Source organism: Hetaerina americana, unplaced genomic scaffold, assembly GCF_022747635.1.
Source record: "Hetaerina americana unplaced genomic scaffold, ioHetAmer1.1.p SCAF_5, whole genome shotgun sequence".
Lineage (NCBI taxonomy): Eukaryota > Metazoa > Arthropoda > Insecta > Odonata > Calopterygidae > Hetaerina > Hetaerina americana.
In genome coordinates this window covers 89,400,342-89,418,585 of record NW_027287095.1, presented here as the reverse complement: position 1 = coordinate 89,418,585, position 18,244 = coordinate 89,400,342, and the positions used below count along the sequence as shown (strand labels likewise).

At 39.5% G+C, this 18,244-nt stretch overlaps 1 protein-coding gene across 1 annotated transcript; it reads right to left on the bottom strand.

The window, feature by feature from the left end:
• Window positions 1-384: 384 nt before the first annotated feature.
• LOC139694160 (glucose dehydrogenase [FAD, quinone]-like) lies at window positions 385-2,241 on the bottom strand. Its single transcript, XM_071592590.1, has one exon. It carries the CDS (start codon window positions 2,239-2,241, stop codon window positions 385-387), a length of 1,857 nt encoding a protein of 618 aa, XP_071448691.1.
• Between the last annotated feature and the right edge of the window lie 16,003 nt (window positions 2,242-18,244).

Here is an 18,244-nt window from a genome sequence, read left to right as displayed (position 1 = left end):
AACGCGCTGGAAAAATGACTATCATATATACATCTGATGTATTCAACAAATACTTCACAATTTAACAATGTATTCCATTTCGACTCGTGTTCCTTTCCAAATTTAAGGTGATTTCGCAAAGGATGGTATTGCAACTATACTATATACGTAAGTAATATACAATAAGTGGATACAGCATTTTAAAAAATATTTTTTTTATTTTTAATACACATGTATACAGTTTATTATCACTCATACTTATTCATTTTCATTTACAGTTGGAAATTGCAACCCGAATCTTAAATTCACTTGTTCTGTAGCAAAAAGATAAGGAGAAACGTCAACAGTTAAACAGCTTATAACAGGCAATCGTAATGGCTCCCTGAAACCATCGAATTCAACTGACTAATGCCTCCAGTCTTCCTTAATCATCGTGGCGCCCTTCTCCGCCAAAGCCACGACGGCGCCAACTGTCTCCCCGGTCGTGATGGTGGGCATGATGGCGGCGTCGATGACCCTCAGTCCCTTGACCAAGTGGACTCGGAGGCGTGAATCGACCACCGAGTGCTTATGGCTGGGTCCCATCTTACACGTGCCAACGGGAAGGAACTCTGGGGCTGCTATCTTCCTCACCGCGCACCGCCAGTAATCCAACGACATGAGCGGCGAATCGTCGATGTTCCCGCTCGGAGAACTCTTCCCGGGCCTCCAACCCTTGCGCAAGCACCGCTTCAGCAGCACCCTGGGCTCAACGCGAGCCGCGCTCTTCAACGCGCACGTCCTCGTGAGCTTCATGCCCTCGGCTATCCCTTCGAGCAAGGCCTGTTCGTCGGCTATGTCCTCGAATAAGTTCGGGACTATAAGGGGTTTGTCCAAGGGGTCGCTGGACGCCAGGAGCATTCGTCCGCGACTCCTCGACTGTTGCAGAACAATATCAACGACAAGAATGTCAGCCTCCTTCAACAGGGAAGTGTACGAATTGATGATTTCTTTATCGTAATTCAATGCTGACAGTGCCGTGTAAAGGGTTTCGGTGTCTCCCTTGGTGTAGTAGGCGAACTTCACTTGATTGATTGGATGTTTGTGGCCATGCTTGGAGGAATTGATGAATCCTGTGAATTTTCCGTACCCGATTCCGGAAAGTTGTCCCGTTTTGCTCACCAAATAATTCACCACCTTCTCTATCATTTCCTTTTGGGAGTTCTCCGAAACGACCACTCCCCTATTTATGCTAGCTACTATACCCGGCATTCTGACGTGTCCGTGCATGTTTTCTCCGACTGGCAGGTCCGCGACGGACTTGATTCCAAATTTGGCCAGGTGCTCCCTCGGTCCGACCCCAGACAACATCAGCAATTTAGCAGAGGCGAAAGCGCCAGCAGAAATAATGATTTCCTGTTCAGCACTGACGATGAACTTCGACCCGCCCTTTAATAATTCCACCCCGACCGCCCGTTTCTTGTGGTTAAATAATATCCGCAAGACGTCAGCGTTTTTCACGATATGGAGGTTCTTCCGGTATTTGACGGGAGCCAAGTAAGACTTCGCGGCGCTGTAGCGAGTTCCGTTGCGGAGTGTTCCCAGGGGAAAGAAAAATCCAAGGTCGGCCAAAAGTTCATTGTCGTAAGAGACCCTATTTCCAAGTTCTCCGGCGGCGCTAGCCAAAGGATAAAGGAGCGGCAAATCCCCCCCGTCGAATGGCTCCAAAGTGAGGTGCCCCTCATCACCATCCGTCACCTTTCCCTCGGATTTTTCGAAGTACTTAACCATGTGATCATAGTCCCACCCTTCATTTCCCTCCTTGGCCCAACGCATGTAATCTTTCGGATTGCCCCGAAGGTAAACCATCGAATTCAGCACGGTGCTTCCGCCAAGAGCTTTCCCCTCCGACCACCTGCACTTGTGGCCAACCATACCCAAGCAGTAGTGTCCTTTGCCATCTGACTCGTAACTCCAGTCCGCTTCGGTGTTGTGCAGACTGTCGGTGAATGCTGGCACCTCTGAGGTGTACGGGGGATCTCCGCCTGATTCCAACAGGAGTACTTTATTCTTGGGGTCTTTCGAGAGCCTGTTTGCGACGACGCATCCCGCAGTGCCAGCACCGATCACGATGAAGTTGTAATGCTTCTCAAGGTCTGAGGACTTCGGGTAAATGTCGGTGTTCCCTATCTCACACTGCATATTAGTCAGCGAAGAGATTGCGCTCAAGAAAAGAGTCGCAGCCGCTCCGCTGGGAGTCACTCCGCTACCGCAGCAGGTCATCTTGGAATGGAAGAGAAGGAGACAGGGCCGTTCCTGTAAGAAAGCCGAATGGAGGTATGAGGAAAGACGATTTGACCTACGATTGAACATATGTTGGCGTAGGAGTTAACTTTTCCTTGACGCTGTATCTACGAAAGGATATTGACAGTCATCTTCTACTTTCATTTTTTGTTTTCTTTTCGAGAATCCTTACTGATCCCTAACTAATCTAACCTGATGCATTCCCTAAGGATAACATGTTTGCCCTACGAATAGAGCGTTAGATACTGATCGGAGAATATTGCGCTCACATCTGAATAATTCCTCCGGAAATAACACTTTAATCACAGATAAATACATTTCTGACATTAAAATTCTTAAATATCGACCTGGTTCAACTTTTAAATGATTGTAGACTTTAAAAAATTAGATGATGCATGATTAATTTACACTTTTTCCCTTAGAGCAATGCTTAATGCTTAGAGCAAAATATTAATGCCGAAGAAGACGGCGCGCATTCTTTCGGGTGAGTTATTAACACCCTATGACGTACGTATTATTCCCTCTTTATAAAGTTATCGGAAAAAATATTTTTACTTCCCATTAAAATGTAATGACATAATTTATTTCAGTTACAGCTACTTACTCTAACCGTTTTAATGAAGAATTAATTTGCCTAGAACATACAGAGTAATTATTATGTACTACTTCAAGGAAATAAACAGTCATTAGGCAATAACTGTAAAGCGTAAGCAATTCTTAAAGTAGGTAGTTCACATTATATGTTTTTTCTCGTTTTAGCAATCGTTTATGGTACATACGAGTATTATACATGGTCAGTCACAATCGAAATATCTTTAAAATGAAGATTTCAACGGAAATTCGACAAAAAAAACAATTGAACGCATTTTATTTTTGACAATACTATGATTCAAAAATATTACTCATTATGACGATAAGTTGAGCGGATCAAAATACTTCCTAAGCAAATAGTTTTAGAGAGAAATCAGCAAAGCAAAATATTTAGAATATCAACACTCGCGCAATTTTCAAAATTATAAACTTAAGTTTAAATTTGTAAGAGAAAAAGCAGACAAAATAATCAAATGACCATCTACGAAGGAACACCTTTGAATCGATTTTCACCGAAATCAACTATTTTCTACCCCTGGAAAAACTTTCTTGCGTCACATTCGTGTTGCACAGATCATCATTATTTTTACTAACCTTCAAAATTCCGGTCGATATTTTTCATGAACATCATCCCTCTACTCCCCCCTACCCTGATGTGTGAAATTCACACGCCGGCGGGCTTAGTACTGGGTGGCCAACTACTACCATCACGCATATATATATATATATATATATATATATATATATATATATATATATATATATATATATATATATATATATATATATATATATATATATGTATGTATATATATATATATATATGTATATGTATATATATATATATGTATGTATATATATATATATATATATATGTATATATATATATATGTATATATATATGTATATATATATATGTATATATATATAATGAACTTATAAACAAAAAAATAAACTAAACATCCCTCTACTACGTATAAAGATGGTAACTAGATAAAAGTATGTATTTAGCATGGCTCTAAGAAATGTGTCACCTACCGGCAAAGACCAGTGGGGGCTGCTTCGGGTCGTCGGATATGTTCCGCTGGAGTGTGCGTCCAGCGTCCGAATGTGGAGACAGTCAATTGGTGCATCATTTATACTTGGGTGCCGCGGGTGATGGAGGTGACGCCGGAACGAATGGAACCCCAACGCATTCCAAGGTTACGAGCACCCGACGGTGCCCAAATTTACGAGCGAGCACGTATTCCACTTCGCCAAGTTTGTTTTCAGACGCAATGTTTGGCATTTTGGAACACGCGACATTAAATCCGCTCGAAGCAAGCATTACTAGTGAGTATCTGATTGATTGAGTCGTTAGGTCTCCCTTCCGCTTTTAATGTCCCTTTACTGAAGTGATTCCTCGCGATGGAGTCGTGGGTTTGTTTAAAATCGCGAGAGCGGTATTCACTGGGTGTGGTCAGCGGGATCGCTTCCGTACGTTGAACTAGACGTCCACGATCAAGGTCACCTTGAGTAACAATAAATATTTTCATTGATGCCAGTTTATCATTATCATCTAAACGCTGAGGCATGTCACGGCAGTCATTCCCCTGCATCCACCATCAAAATTTCATGACAGAATAGAGTTCGGAGTCCATTTTACCGATTAAACTATACCATAAGGTGCTCTAAGATGATCATCGTGTTTTTCACCGAGATATTTCCTTCAATCATCGTGTGTAGCAGATTAAAGAGCTCCATCTCAAACGCCAGCTCAACTTCCCTTTCCTTTCGTTCCAAACGTCTTTTTAAGATTTCTTTTTTCACTCAATCCCTTAAGGCCTTTATCGTTGTATTCCTTAAAAGCATTAGCTTCGTTTTATTTTCAATTTGTTCTCGCCTTATCGTTTAATTTACTTATTTACTTACTAATTTACTTATTAATTTACTGAACCCAAAGCGAAAACTAATGAAATGCCTCCATGGTACTAATCAGGAAGAGAAATAAACACAAGGAGTGTGTACATCGAATTCACCAAGTTTTTAATGTTTGAAAGGAGCATTTTCACCTTTTGAGGAGAATTTACTAACGTTCTTTCAGTACTCATGCAAATTCAAAACGGTTCAACATCCGGTCAAAATAATGATGCCAGTACCATTAGAAAGTATGGCATTGTTAATTATTTTCAAATGGAATATCTACGGTACGCTTTCTTCTATAAGATAAAACCGTCTCAATTTGTATGAAAGCAGGTGAAATCGGAATAACAGCGTCTATTTTGAAGTTCTTCAAGTATCCCTTTCTATTTTATGTTCATCTGTATTTGCTACTCACAATTTTATTATACTTGTGTGTGTATATATATATATATATATATATATATATATATACATATAATATGACATGGCTAATTTATGCTGACGCAGGACGTAGCATAACAACTTTTTTAAAACCAGGATGCGAAATACCGCGACTATTTCATCGGAAAAAATCTTTTATGCACAAGGATGCATTTATATTTTCCCAGTATTTACAATACTGCTCGTGGAGCAATGAATTAAATCATTATGTCTGAAAAAATTCAAAATAATTTTACTGCCAAAATTCATAAATTTTCATATATTGTTGTATGAAACTCATCCCGAGTATCTTGGTGTTTCTGCTTCACGGGAGTATTTTCACAGAAAATTAATTAGAAAAAAAAAGAATTACGGGTGCGCAAATTTACATCGTTCTTATTGCTCGTGATATGTCTCCCTTAAAAAATCATTGAATTTAATTTCCTCGATACGATTTACTAAATAATACATTTTCAATTGCATTATTATTAATATAATGTTCCCATAATTTTTAATAGGAAAATAACCGTTAGAGAGAAGGGGAAAAGCAAAAAAATGCACATTATTGAAGCAAAATTTTGAAATAATGGAAATGTTGATGTTATTGCCACCAAAAGACGCTTTTGCTCCTCGTGAAAACTATGATCATTGAAACTACATGGGAAGGCCCAGAATACCCGGCCTGATCTAGAGATGGCGGTAGTTGTTCGAAACATATCACTGTATTAGAAAATGCGCAATCTATAAAGCATGCGTTTCAAGTTTGAAGACGCCATGCTGTTTAGTAATTGTTTGGCAGCCATCAATAGTGAAGGTTTTCAGTGAATTTGTGAAAATTGAGAAAATTGGTCATCGTTATGTGATGCAATACTTTTATTTGAAAGGCCTCAGCCCAACCAATATAAAAGCTGAACTGGATTCTACTCTGGGTGAGTCTGCTATTTCGTTTGCCTTCGTTTACAACAGTAAAATATTGGGTGGCAGAGTTTAAACGAGGCCGTACGAGCTGTCAAGACGAGCATCAAATTGGTCCACCAAATGGGGTGACGACTACAGAAACGATGAAGAAAATCCACAAAGTGATACTGGATGATCATCGGCTGAAAGTGCGCGAGCTGGCAGACGTAGTAGGCATTTCAAAAAGTGCGGTACATCGCATATTTACAGAAAATTTGGAAATGAGAAAGCTGTGTGCAAGATGGGAGGTGGCAAAATTTTTGTTTTTTCTTTGTTGTGTCGGGTGCTTCTGTGATTACCCTCGTAAATTATTTTTGATTCAATCAACAAACAATTTGCCCGACCCCTCGCCACGTCACACAGAGGAACTGGCGAATGCACCAAGGGCGGCGCGGGACCCAAGTGACAGGAAGCTCCGCACATTCTGCCACGCGCTCGGAATTCTCGAAGGTCTTCGCCGAAAGCAAAACACGCTGCTGCGGACGAGGCCGTTCTGATGACACAACAGACCGCGCGATATTGCGGGCCGGGCGGAAGCAAGAGACGGCTCAGTCAGACTCGAGATATTTGGGTAGTTCATCGTGAGATGAAATCTCAAATTTAATCGCTTAAAGCAATTGGTTTACCCGCCATAATATTAAATTTTCAATTTTTCTTTGGTAGGAGTGAAATTTTCATGCTAGAATGCACATTCTGTTCACGTTGAATGTGAACCGCTCTTACCTTAGTGTGCAAAAACAAGTAATTGGCGCAAATTCGCTATGCACAAGGTGAGTTCTACAAGCCAGAATGTAAGTTTCCGCAGGCGGAAATGAACTCCTTGGCGGTCACCGTTAATGAAAACCGCCAAGGAGTTCATGTTCGTTTTTCCCATTGATTACAAGATGTGTCTCCACGTGGAAATTCATTTATATGCTTGTTTTAAAGCCAGAAATATGTTAAAAAATATAAATGAATAAATTTCTACCGATTCTCATAGTGTGCAAGTGTCCCAGTACATTAAGTATTATTGTATTTTAGGAAAAGATGTGATCTCGACGGATCTCCACATTCAGATGAAATTTTTAATCTCATAATTGGGGGCGGATATTGAAGGCTTAAGATATAATAAATTATTATCATCATTGATATTGTACCGTTTAAGGTAGGTTTTGGATGGACAAGACTATGCGACGGTTCAATGATACATTTCTCTTCTTGCAAAACACAACCAGACATTTCACACTATAATGAACGCTTCTTCAATTCCGCATACTTCCTTCTTCCCTTCAATCCGTCCAACAAATATATATCCTATTTCTACCCCTTCCTCGCTCGCCTAACGCTCTACCAACTATCATAGATTTCAACATCTCATCGCCAATCAACACGCTCTGCATCCATCTTTCCTGCCTCCTTTGGATTTCTCCCCTCTTTCCCCACCGTGCCTAGCATTTCCGAAAGCCTCCAATCTACGACTATCGTCTTGCTCAAACAACCATCTCGGCACCGTGTAATAACACGCTCCATATCAAAGATTTAACTAGTACTTCCTTAACGTCCTTACTTAACGTCCCTGCCATCAATTCCCTCCGTGTGAAATCCTCTTTGCCTAACCTAATTCTTCTCCTTCTGTCCTTATTTCTTTGACCATTTTGGACCAAAACATTTCCAAGATAAGTAACTGTTCCACATGCTCAAGTGTATGAACTCCTACTTTAATAAAATATAATTAATTATCTTTCCATTTCTCCTTTGTTTTGGTTATTATCCCTATCACACTGACTTTCCTATGCGCTCAGCAATGTTTGAAAACCTATTGCTGACTAATAAACAAGAACTTGATCATCAGCAAACCTGATTTTATGAATTCTACACAGACTTCCATTCCTATCTTCTGTATCTTCACATGCCTTTTTAACCGTTTCCTTCGCATAACTTGAAAAGCATTGGCGTTAATAAATAGATAGATAAATAAACGTATTAATTCGGGCGAAATTGAGTTCCCTTCTTCCATTTAGCCGTGGACACCCGTCTTACTCCTCTTCCTAACTCTCCCTATCAGACTTTCCGTCCGCCTATCACACCTAAGCTGTCTGAGACATGTACAGGTTGCGGATAAGTCCCCTTTCCATCAAATCTACTCCTATTTTCTACAACACATTCAACAACTCCACTCAATTCGATCTATCTCTCACTTTCTCGACATCTAAGAAATAGACAAATATGTATATTCCGAATGTATTCTTTACTCCGCTCTATAAGTGACCTCATTACTTCTATGACATCACGCGTGCCTTTCCGAGCCCAAACTGATTATCCCCTAAGTATTAATCTGTTCTGCTCTCCATCCTTTTGTTGATGATCCCGAGTGCCTCTTTTGCTGGATGCGGAATCAAACTTTATAGTCCTCACATATGGCTGCCTTTCCCTTTTTTGGGATGGTCACTAACACTGATCTGACGAAATCTTCCGGTCATTTTCCTCTCTAATAAACGACTTAGTCCATAAAAACTCTTTCTCACACGTTTTTCCTAAACACGCAAGTAGTTCCGCGGGAATTTTATCCATCCCCACGGCCTTATTTGATCTCAATGCCCTTTCTATCTCACCATCAAGTCCATCTGGACCTAAGCTATTATCATCAATGTCATATTCTCTTTCTATGTCTAGACCTACAGGCATAATGTCTTCTATCATATATTTCCTCCAATCCTTTCCATTCCTCTTGAATGATCTCTGGTTAAATTAATAATTCTCCTGAATTATCTTGGTCTGTTTCAACGGTCCCATCTTACTTCCTGAGAGATGTCTCACCTTTCTATGCAGTGCATCGATTTTTCCTTTCGTAATCTCTCCTCTCCACGCGCTGCGTCTTCCACCATGGTTTTTCGCTCTATTACTTTCCTGCCTTAGTTTATTCATCAAAATTTCGAACTATGACAAATTCAAGAAACTGCGAGAGATACCGCGATAGTAACGTTTAGCGGAGTCATCTGCTAAATGTGCATTACAAAACAATAATTTCAGAGCATAAAAATCATTCGCCTTGACTGGGATTCGAACCCGGATCTCTCAATGTCCGGCCGAGTGCTTTAGCAAGCTAACTCTTATGTTTACATTATCCCATTTCCTTCGCTTGGTAATCTTTTTTATCATTTTGTCTGTAATCCATGGTTTCCTTGTCCTTTCGCCATGGTCTTGTTTGCGGCTCTCGACATCTCTTTTTTATAGGTATATTTCTCATTTTTCTTCTATATTACCCAGCTAAAGGGTCGCGGCAGTCCAGGGGGTAGAGCGTTGTACAGCTGACCGGAGGGTTCCGGGTTCGATTCCCGGGCAAGGCACTCTGGGCACCTGCAGCTCCACCCAAGCTATGTGATTTTGCGGATATTAGGCCTTCCTGGGAAGCCCTAACTGGCACAGTGTATTAAGGAACTGGTCCCCCTACCCTGATGTGTGAATTTCACTCGCCATCGGGCTTAGTACTGGGTGAACTCCGCCATCACCTACCGAACCGACCTTCGGGTTGGTTACTGTGTTTATGGTTATGGTTTATTACGCAGCTACCTTTCCTCACTCATGATTTTCACTACAGCCTGCTGATATTCTTGTCTTCCGGTCAATGCTTCACAGATACATTCCATTTCCTCAATCCTCTTCCCTGCTTTATCCTCTTGAACCTTAAGTTACTCTCCATTAGTCCTAAACTATTATCTTAATTCGCATCCAAAATATTTTCCCTCACATAATTACTATTTCCCAATATTTTATACTTTCAGATATCTTCATTTAAACTTTTAATGAGAAGGTAAATTTCATTTGCCATGATCGTTATATAAAGGTAAAATATTATTACACTCTAAACTATGAATTTACTCAAATGTATTACAAGAAATACCTATATACTACGGGAATATTACACATTATTCTTTGTTTTAATGAAGCCAAGGTTGAAGAAAAGTTCCTTTTAGGAAAGTCGGCAATTGTAAGCCTTAATGAATAACTGATCGTTGGACTTTTCCACTTGATAAAAATTTTATTTTACGACCGATTTTCGATGTATTACATTATCATCAGGTGTACCTGATGATGATGTAATACATCGAAAATCGGTCGTAAAATAAAAAAAAATCAAGTGGAAAAGTCCACGATCAGTTATTCATTATGCTCGACTTCCAACGCATCACGCCTGAAACTACTCTATTTGTAATTTAAATCCTTAATAAAAAAAGCATCACTAATGTATTCGAAGAAAAAGGGCAGCCTTCACAACACTTGCAAAAATTGTTGCAACATCTATAATCACACGCAAGACTATTTAACGAATTTAGTATACAACTTTGCTAAATTTTTCTATCAATATGTGGAAGTATTAAATATAATTTTTCATATGAGACACGTTAGTCACCTGACAGTGTAGCATAAAGAGATTTTTGTTTTAAATTACCAGTAGGATTACTTCAAAATAAAGGTTGGCACTCATTAAAAAACCTAACAAAATTACAGCTGCCATTACGAAAGCATCGATATTAATACAAATACGAAACCTCAAAACACAAATAATTTTATTGGGTCTCAGAAATATCAACGCCTCAACTCACAGCAATTATTATAAATTTGATCATTGCAGAGGGTTGAAAATACAATGCGATCAAATAATAACTATTTGTCTGAATGTATTGTACGTTTATTCACTACAGCCATCGTTATCAGTAAGATGACCGAGAATTTTCATCTCAGTTTCTATTCCGATGGTTGATTTCTATTCGACCACTTCACTGAAATGATTTCAGTCTTTGCTAGGCCTGCTCATTTTCTCCGGAGACGGGTTAACGGCGGCGCCGTCCAGGCGACTCCGAGAAGGTGTTCCGATTCTCCAAATCGCTCTCTCGGAAACTTGGGAAAGATCTCAGATCACAGGTGTCCAGTTGCCTTAGCTCCCTCTGAAACAGATATGAAAAACCAATAAAACAATTATTACATACAATAATATAATTATTATAATTCAACTGAATAAATAATTTCGGGGTCTTACGTGTTGTTCAGTCACGATATATTCTAGAAGGTTTTACTTCATAATTTCTCAAACAAGTTCCTCACTCCATTTCTGTCGCTTCTGGAGGTACGTTTGCCATAGGGATCCTGGTTAAGCCTTCGCTTATGATCAGGTTACTCTAGAGGCGAATCATCCGAGTTAACGCAACGGCCATACCCAAAGCGGGATCCGAACCTGCGACCTTTTGGCTGGCAGGAGGGCAATATACCCTCCACACGAAACCAGCCAGCTTAAACAAAAAACCTTTATGATATTTTAAATACTTAAAAAAATGGGTAAGAGAGCGTTTTACACCCGATTTGATGACGAAAATAGTAAAGCACGACAAAAGTGAATGGAATGCCACCATCAAATGGGAAGGTTTAGGAATTTATCCAGGGGGAGCGGGGGGGAGGGGGAGGATATGGATGCAGGCAATGAAAAGGTCACTATACTGAAGTCAGACCTCAATGTAGCAGTGCAAAGAACAGCGTAATCGATGAATAGAATGGTTTAAGGCGTCACTTTGTGGAAGAGATTCATATTGGAGAAGAAAATACTTTGTTCTTCCACATATATTTTATTATTAACGACCCAGGTTTCGACTTAAAATGATGATGACTAACCCCTGATGATGTCTTTGTAAGTCTAAACCTAGGCCGTGAATAATCAAATATATGTGGAAGAATAAAGTATTTTCTTCTCCGGTAATCAATAACGTTGCTTTCCTTGTCATTTTGCTTAAGACCTGACGACATTATTAAAAACCCTGGAGAATGTCCGAAGATGTGAAAAATCATCTATGATGCAGACTGTACCCGGGGAAATATCAATGAACTCCCAGAAGAACATAATTCTTCCCGGGCCTAAAAAGTACAGTTAACATATATTCATGTGAACATTTTGGACTGCCTGACTGTACATACACCGGCGATATTCACAGGATTTATCTACAGTATGAAACAAGCAGCGAATGAGTACCATTAGGCTTGGGTTTAGGAAAAGTACACGAAGGTTATAAAGGATATTTTTACTCTCTTTCTACTCACAGTCTGAAAGAGGATGGAAAAGAACCAACATACTTTCACTGCAGTATTATCCCTGGAAAGAGCATGCGATTATGTTGGAATAAAATGCTGAAGTAAATGGATTAGTTTTGTTGTCTCTAAAGCAAAATCGGCCGCTCTGAAAGAACTACATAATTACTACAGCTTCACAAGAAAAACCTACCAACAGCCAGCAAAACGATTCTGTAAGCAAGGAAGGTCTTTCATTTTAAACATCTGTAGCACTATTCTCCTTGGTTGTGAGGCATGGGCATTTGCAGAAACCGAAAAGTGAAGACTGGACTCGTGGTGCCAAAGGAGAATGGCGTAGATCAAATTGGCGAATCGAATGGCTAATGACGATGTTACTCAAAAAGTAGGAGAAGAAGAACGAACAGTGTCTTCGCACTTATGTGTGTCTTCTAGAAAAATGTCTGATTAGCATGTTTGGTATTCCACATTTTTGAATGTCGAAGACGAGCAACTCTCGGCCATTTTCAAATTTAAATTCAAAGATTAACCGACAGTGGGCCGTCATTCTTCCCATTTTAGAAGCTAGCTTGCTAACGCCCAGGTAGCTGTTCCATTTTACTATCCCTTGTTCATTATACTCTTAAGCCCTTACTAAGTCCGGACATTCGTCCCTCTGTCTTCCTCGTGTTATCTTTCTTTCTATTTTCACATCTATTTACTTCATGTCCGACAGGGAGTGCCCTTATTTACCTTATCGCCGTCCATACTACTATTCCCACCTCTTCTGCAGACCCCTTCTTAACTCGTACTTTTCAAATTAACCACCAGCACCCGTCTCCAGTACCAGTTTCCAAAGGCTTCTATTCTCTTCTAATCTACTGGTCGAATTATCCTTTCATTACTTATAGGATGATCAGATTGGTTTCAGGAAGGGAAAGGGTTAGGATTTCGGATGATTTAGCTTGAGTTAGTCAGTCAGTCTAAGGGTATATCACTGCTGAACGCATTATAAAAATCAAACTGACAGGTATGGGTCGAGAATGAATGTACAAAACTAAAGTTTTGAGGTTTTGAGAAAAAGGTAGGCTAACTTAAATAATCAAATAGCAAGGCAAAAACTTGAGTAGGAGAAAGACACGATTGAATTGACGAAGACATGGGGGGCCATAGGCAACCGGTCTGACCTAGAGATGGCGGTAGTTGTTTGAAAAATATCATTGCCTCATTTCAGAGAAATAAATACTTGGTTATTCCACAAATATTTTTTATTAAACACGACCCGGATTTCGACTTACAAAGTCATCATCAGGATGATGATGAATGAAATGAATCGCTTCCACAAAGTTACGCCTGAAACCATTCTGTTCAAAAATTACTGTATTAGAAAGTATGTAATCTATAAAGCATATGTTTCAAGTTATAAGACGCCATGTTGTTTAGTATTTGTTTGGCAGCTATCAATAGGGACCGTTTTCAGTGAATTTGTGAAAATGGAGAAAATTGGTCATCGTTATGTGATACAATACTTTTATTTGAAAGGCCTTGGCTCAAACAATATAAAAGCTTAACTGGATTCTACTCTGGGTGATTCTGCTCCTTCGTTTACAACGAGTTTAAACGAGGCCATACGAGCTGTCAACACGAGCATCGCATTGGTCGACCAAATGAGGTGACGACTCGAGAAATGGCGAAGAAAATCAACAAATTGATACTGGATGATCGTCGACTGAAAGTGCGCGACCTAGTAGACATAGTAGGCATTTCAAAAAAGTGCGTTACATATTAACTAAACATTTGGACATGAGAAAGCTATGTGGAATATGGGTTCCGCCTTTTCTCATACTTGAACAAAACCAGTGTCGTAAAGAAGTTTCAATATTGTTTGGCAAAGTGTCACAGCAGCAAAGGAGAATTTTTGTACCGTTTCATAACCAGAGATGTAATATGGGTCCATTACTTCACACACGAAGCAAAAGAACAATCAAAGACAAAACAATGGATTCAGAAGGGAGAACCACCTTCAAAGAAGGCGAAGACCGTTTCATCTGCTGGCAAGGTCACGGCGTCGGTTTTTTGGGATGCGCGCTGGATAATTTTCATTGACTATCTTGAAAAAGGAAAAACTATCAACGGCGAGTATTATGCGAACTTATTGCAACGTTTGACCGAAGAAATCAAGCAAAAGCGGCCGCATTTGGCTAAGAAGAAAGTGTTGTTTCATCAGGACAACGCACCAGCTCAAAATTCCGTTATTGCAATGGCCAAAACTCATGAATTTAAGTTGCATTGCTACCTCATGCACCCTATTCGCCAGATTTAGCCCTCTTGGATTTTAATCTGTTCGCAAACTTGAAAAAATGGTCTGGTGGTCAAATAATTTCCAACCGTGTAGAAGTGATGTCGGCAGTTAATGGCTATTTTGAAGAGCAAGACAGTTCTTATTATACAAAGGGCATCGAACTTATTGAATGTCGCTGGGAAAAGCGTATGTAGCTGAAAGGAGATTATGATGAAAAATAAATAAATTTTTATCCAAAAATTTTGTGTTTTCTCTGTTTGGCCGGGTACTTTTGGGAATGCCCTCGTACACCCGAACTACTGAGAGATATGGACGATAAGGGGCAGCAAAAAAGAGTTAAGAAGGAAATTATGCTGAGGAAAACGATGACAACCAAATGGCTAGGAAGTAGCAAATATGGAAGTTCTTCGGAAAATGGTTAAATATGCAAGACATTGACCAGAATAAAGAAATTTCATGTTTACCGAAAACACCAAATGAAGGAAAGAAAAACTTCAGAGGAAGAGTCAGGATAGTTAGATAGAGAGATATATGTGTATTTATTTGGACGAAATTGAGACCAAGTGGTCCCTTCTACCATTTAACCTATCATCTTATACATATTATATTACCCATTTAATTTATAATTACATGCATACACTTAAATACATACGTATAGACAGACAGACAAAAATTACATTTATATATACACATACTCATATACACATATCAATCATCACATTTACATATACACATATCAATTAATCATACACCTAAAAATACGCACATTAACAAAGCAAATTACAGTGAGGAAAGAAAACAATTACGGGGAAAATCTAAGCAAAGAATGAGGTCTAAAGATAAACTACGAGATGCAGGCGATAGAAGATGTAAGCGCAATGAACAATTAAGGAATAAAGGAATTTGCCGGGAACGAGATAGCTTGGAGAGTTTCTCCAGAACAATCCTCGCATGGACAACCCGTGATTATGATGATGATATCCACTGAGGAAAGAAAAGGCTCTGCATTTACCGGAGGCAAATTTAAACATCAAGGGTCTACCCCCAAAAATAAGTTGTATCATTTTTTCCCACCGACGCGGATGGCTGGAGTGGGGAGATTTGTGGCGGGCATGATGATGAGAGATCTTGACCAAAAACAAGATCGCTGTGTTTCCCCACCCAACCTGGTCACCACACCTGGCTCTATGTGACTTTTTCCTGTTCCCCAAACTAAAAACCCCGCTCAAAGGAAAAAGAATCGCCACCCTTCTAGGGATAGGGTGAAATTCGACGGAATAATTTTTGAGCATTCCGGCAAAAGCGTTCTAAGACTCTTTCAAAAAATGGGAACACTGTTTGTATAAGTATACATATTCGTTTTTTTATTTTAGTACCCTGAAAGCCCCAAAGGTGTGTGGCAGGGGGTGAATGCACACCAGACTAATTTTGACCCGAATATGACTCTAACGCAGTCGGACATGTTATTATGATTCCCTATCGTTCGTGGCAAAAATGACATCTTAAATCTATCTGTGCTACATTTAACCTATTTAATTCAATTGGCATGATCTCTCCTACCTTAGTACGATGGAGATAATAAATACATTTTCAACACCACTGCTGAAGAGACGTCCTTCCAATTTATGCAAAAGATTTAATCTGTAATATAACCTTCGCTCCGTGAGTGAATCCCAGCCTACGTTGGGGAGGACACTACTTTAAAGGGAACCCTGACCATTGATATGTCAGTGAAGTATTTTTTTGCAATAAACCAAGTTCGGGAAATTCCATAAAAGGCCTCGTACTCTTGAACTTTACATGCCGCGGAGCTCAGCGCGAGGTGAACTCTACTCTAATTTATAATTCGCCCATTCGAGCTGATTCCTGCAGCTCAGATACATTATTTCCCTTCAAATTCTTCTATCTTATATTTCCAAAAATTAGGTCCAATCAAAATTGTCCACTTCACTCTCCATATGGTGGTTCTTCATCGCAACCCGTCCCTAACCAATTACGGCGTATACTTTCATTAAAATTATATCCGGTTATTCACTTGTTCTTCACCTCACCGGACTCACTGCTGCTTTGTTTCACCGTACGCCTAACTCCTCTTGGTCTTCATCCCAAGGAACGACTCACTTCATGGCCAATGATTCTCGGAAATACAGCTATGACTGCCATGTTGCCTCCAATGGCCTTCGATTGTCCCTCCTTGCGCGTTGCCCGTCACGCTGCGTAAGAACTTCAAGGATCTGCTCGTGCTCTCTTAATACCAGTGTAGGTCAAACATGTTCGTCATAAAATACCCCTTGGGGGTAGTTCTAACCCCACGCCTTTCATGGGGAGCACATTTCAGGACAATTTGCGGATCCGCTTTAAATCAACTCAGCTTCATTAAACGGGTGGCGGGGAAATTAATTTAATTTAATTTAAGAATTACGTTGCAATTAGGCGATTTTTCTGGTGGCATGTAGAAAGGTAATGAGAAATTTAAAGAGAAGTGTTATTTTGCTCTAATTAGACCTCATTTGGAATATGCCCTAAGAATTTGGGATCCTTGGGAGAAAATTTGGCAAAAAGAATTAGATAGAGACAGGAGAAAATCTGCTAGATTGGTTAGAAACTATTATAGTGTAAGAACACAAGTGTGACGGGTCTCTTAGGGGGTTTAGGCTGGGAACCACTTGAAGTACGGAGAGAACAAGCGAGGCTTAGACTTTTAGAAAGGTTCAGAACAAACGAGTTTAACTATGACACCGAAGGAATTATAATGACCCCACACTACTTGGGTAGATGAGACCACAAAGATAAAATAAGGGAGATAGATTCCAGTACAGATAGATACAAATACTCACTATTACCCAGAACAGTCAGAAATCATAATAGTAAAAAACCAAAGATACTTTACTCTCTCACAGTCAATTTATTATTTTAAATATTAAAAACTTTTAATTTACAAGTCGGAACAAAATTAAACATTGCAAAGATATCAGGTACATTTGTAGGTGCATGTGTATGTTATTTGGTAGTTTTTGTGTTTGCATGTGTGTGGGGTGTAAGTGTTCTTGCATGAATGCATACCATGATTTGTTTGCGGACTGTATAAATTTGTGGCTTTTGCATGCGGTTTTTTTTACTAATTACGGGTGGTGCCGTAACACCCCCCGCCACACGCCCTTGCGGCGGCTTGCGGGGTATTAAGTAGATGTAGATGTGTAGATTTATACTCAAAAAGCTATCTTTGAAGTATTTTAAGACAAAGTCATAATATATCGCCGTATTGCATAAAAATTCCTGCGATGTGGATTCATTAGTATGTACAGAATGAAAGCAGTATTGAACATAATATTCGCCAAACCAACTTCGCCGGTCTTTAAGCCAGCTAACCATTGAATATCCTCATGATTGACCTTCAGCATGTCTTCTGAATAACCTTCACTCAGATACGTCTTCTAGCGTTAATTGAATCCGTATTATATCAGCAAGAGTCGTTTCAAAAATATGATAGCACAGAAAAACCCCCTTTATTTTTCTTGTTGCTTATTGATTTTGTAATGCATTCATTCACATCACGTTAAAATATTGGAAACACAATCAGCAATTCTAACTCGGGCAAAAGTTGCACCAATGGAATCAATTAATGACTTTATGAAAGGTCAATTTACTAAGCAAATATCGATTTATAATATTTTAATCAATGATTTAGACGATCAAAAAGACGAATACACAAAATACGTTGCCACGCCATACGTTAATTCAAAATATCCTAAAGACCATGCCCTTGGCGCCCTATGG

Coding starts and splice junctions, on each gene's coding strand:
- LOC139694160 (XM_071592590.1), bottom strand. CDS start 2,241: ATGACCTGCTGCGGTAGCGGAGTGACTCCCAGCGGAGCGGCTGCGACT.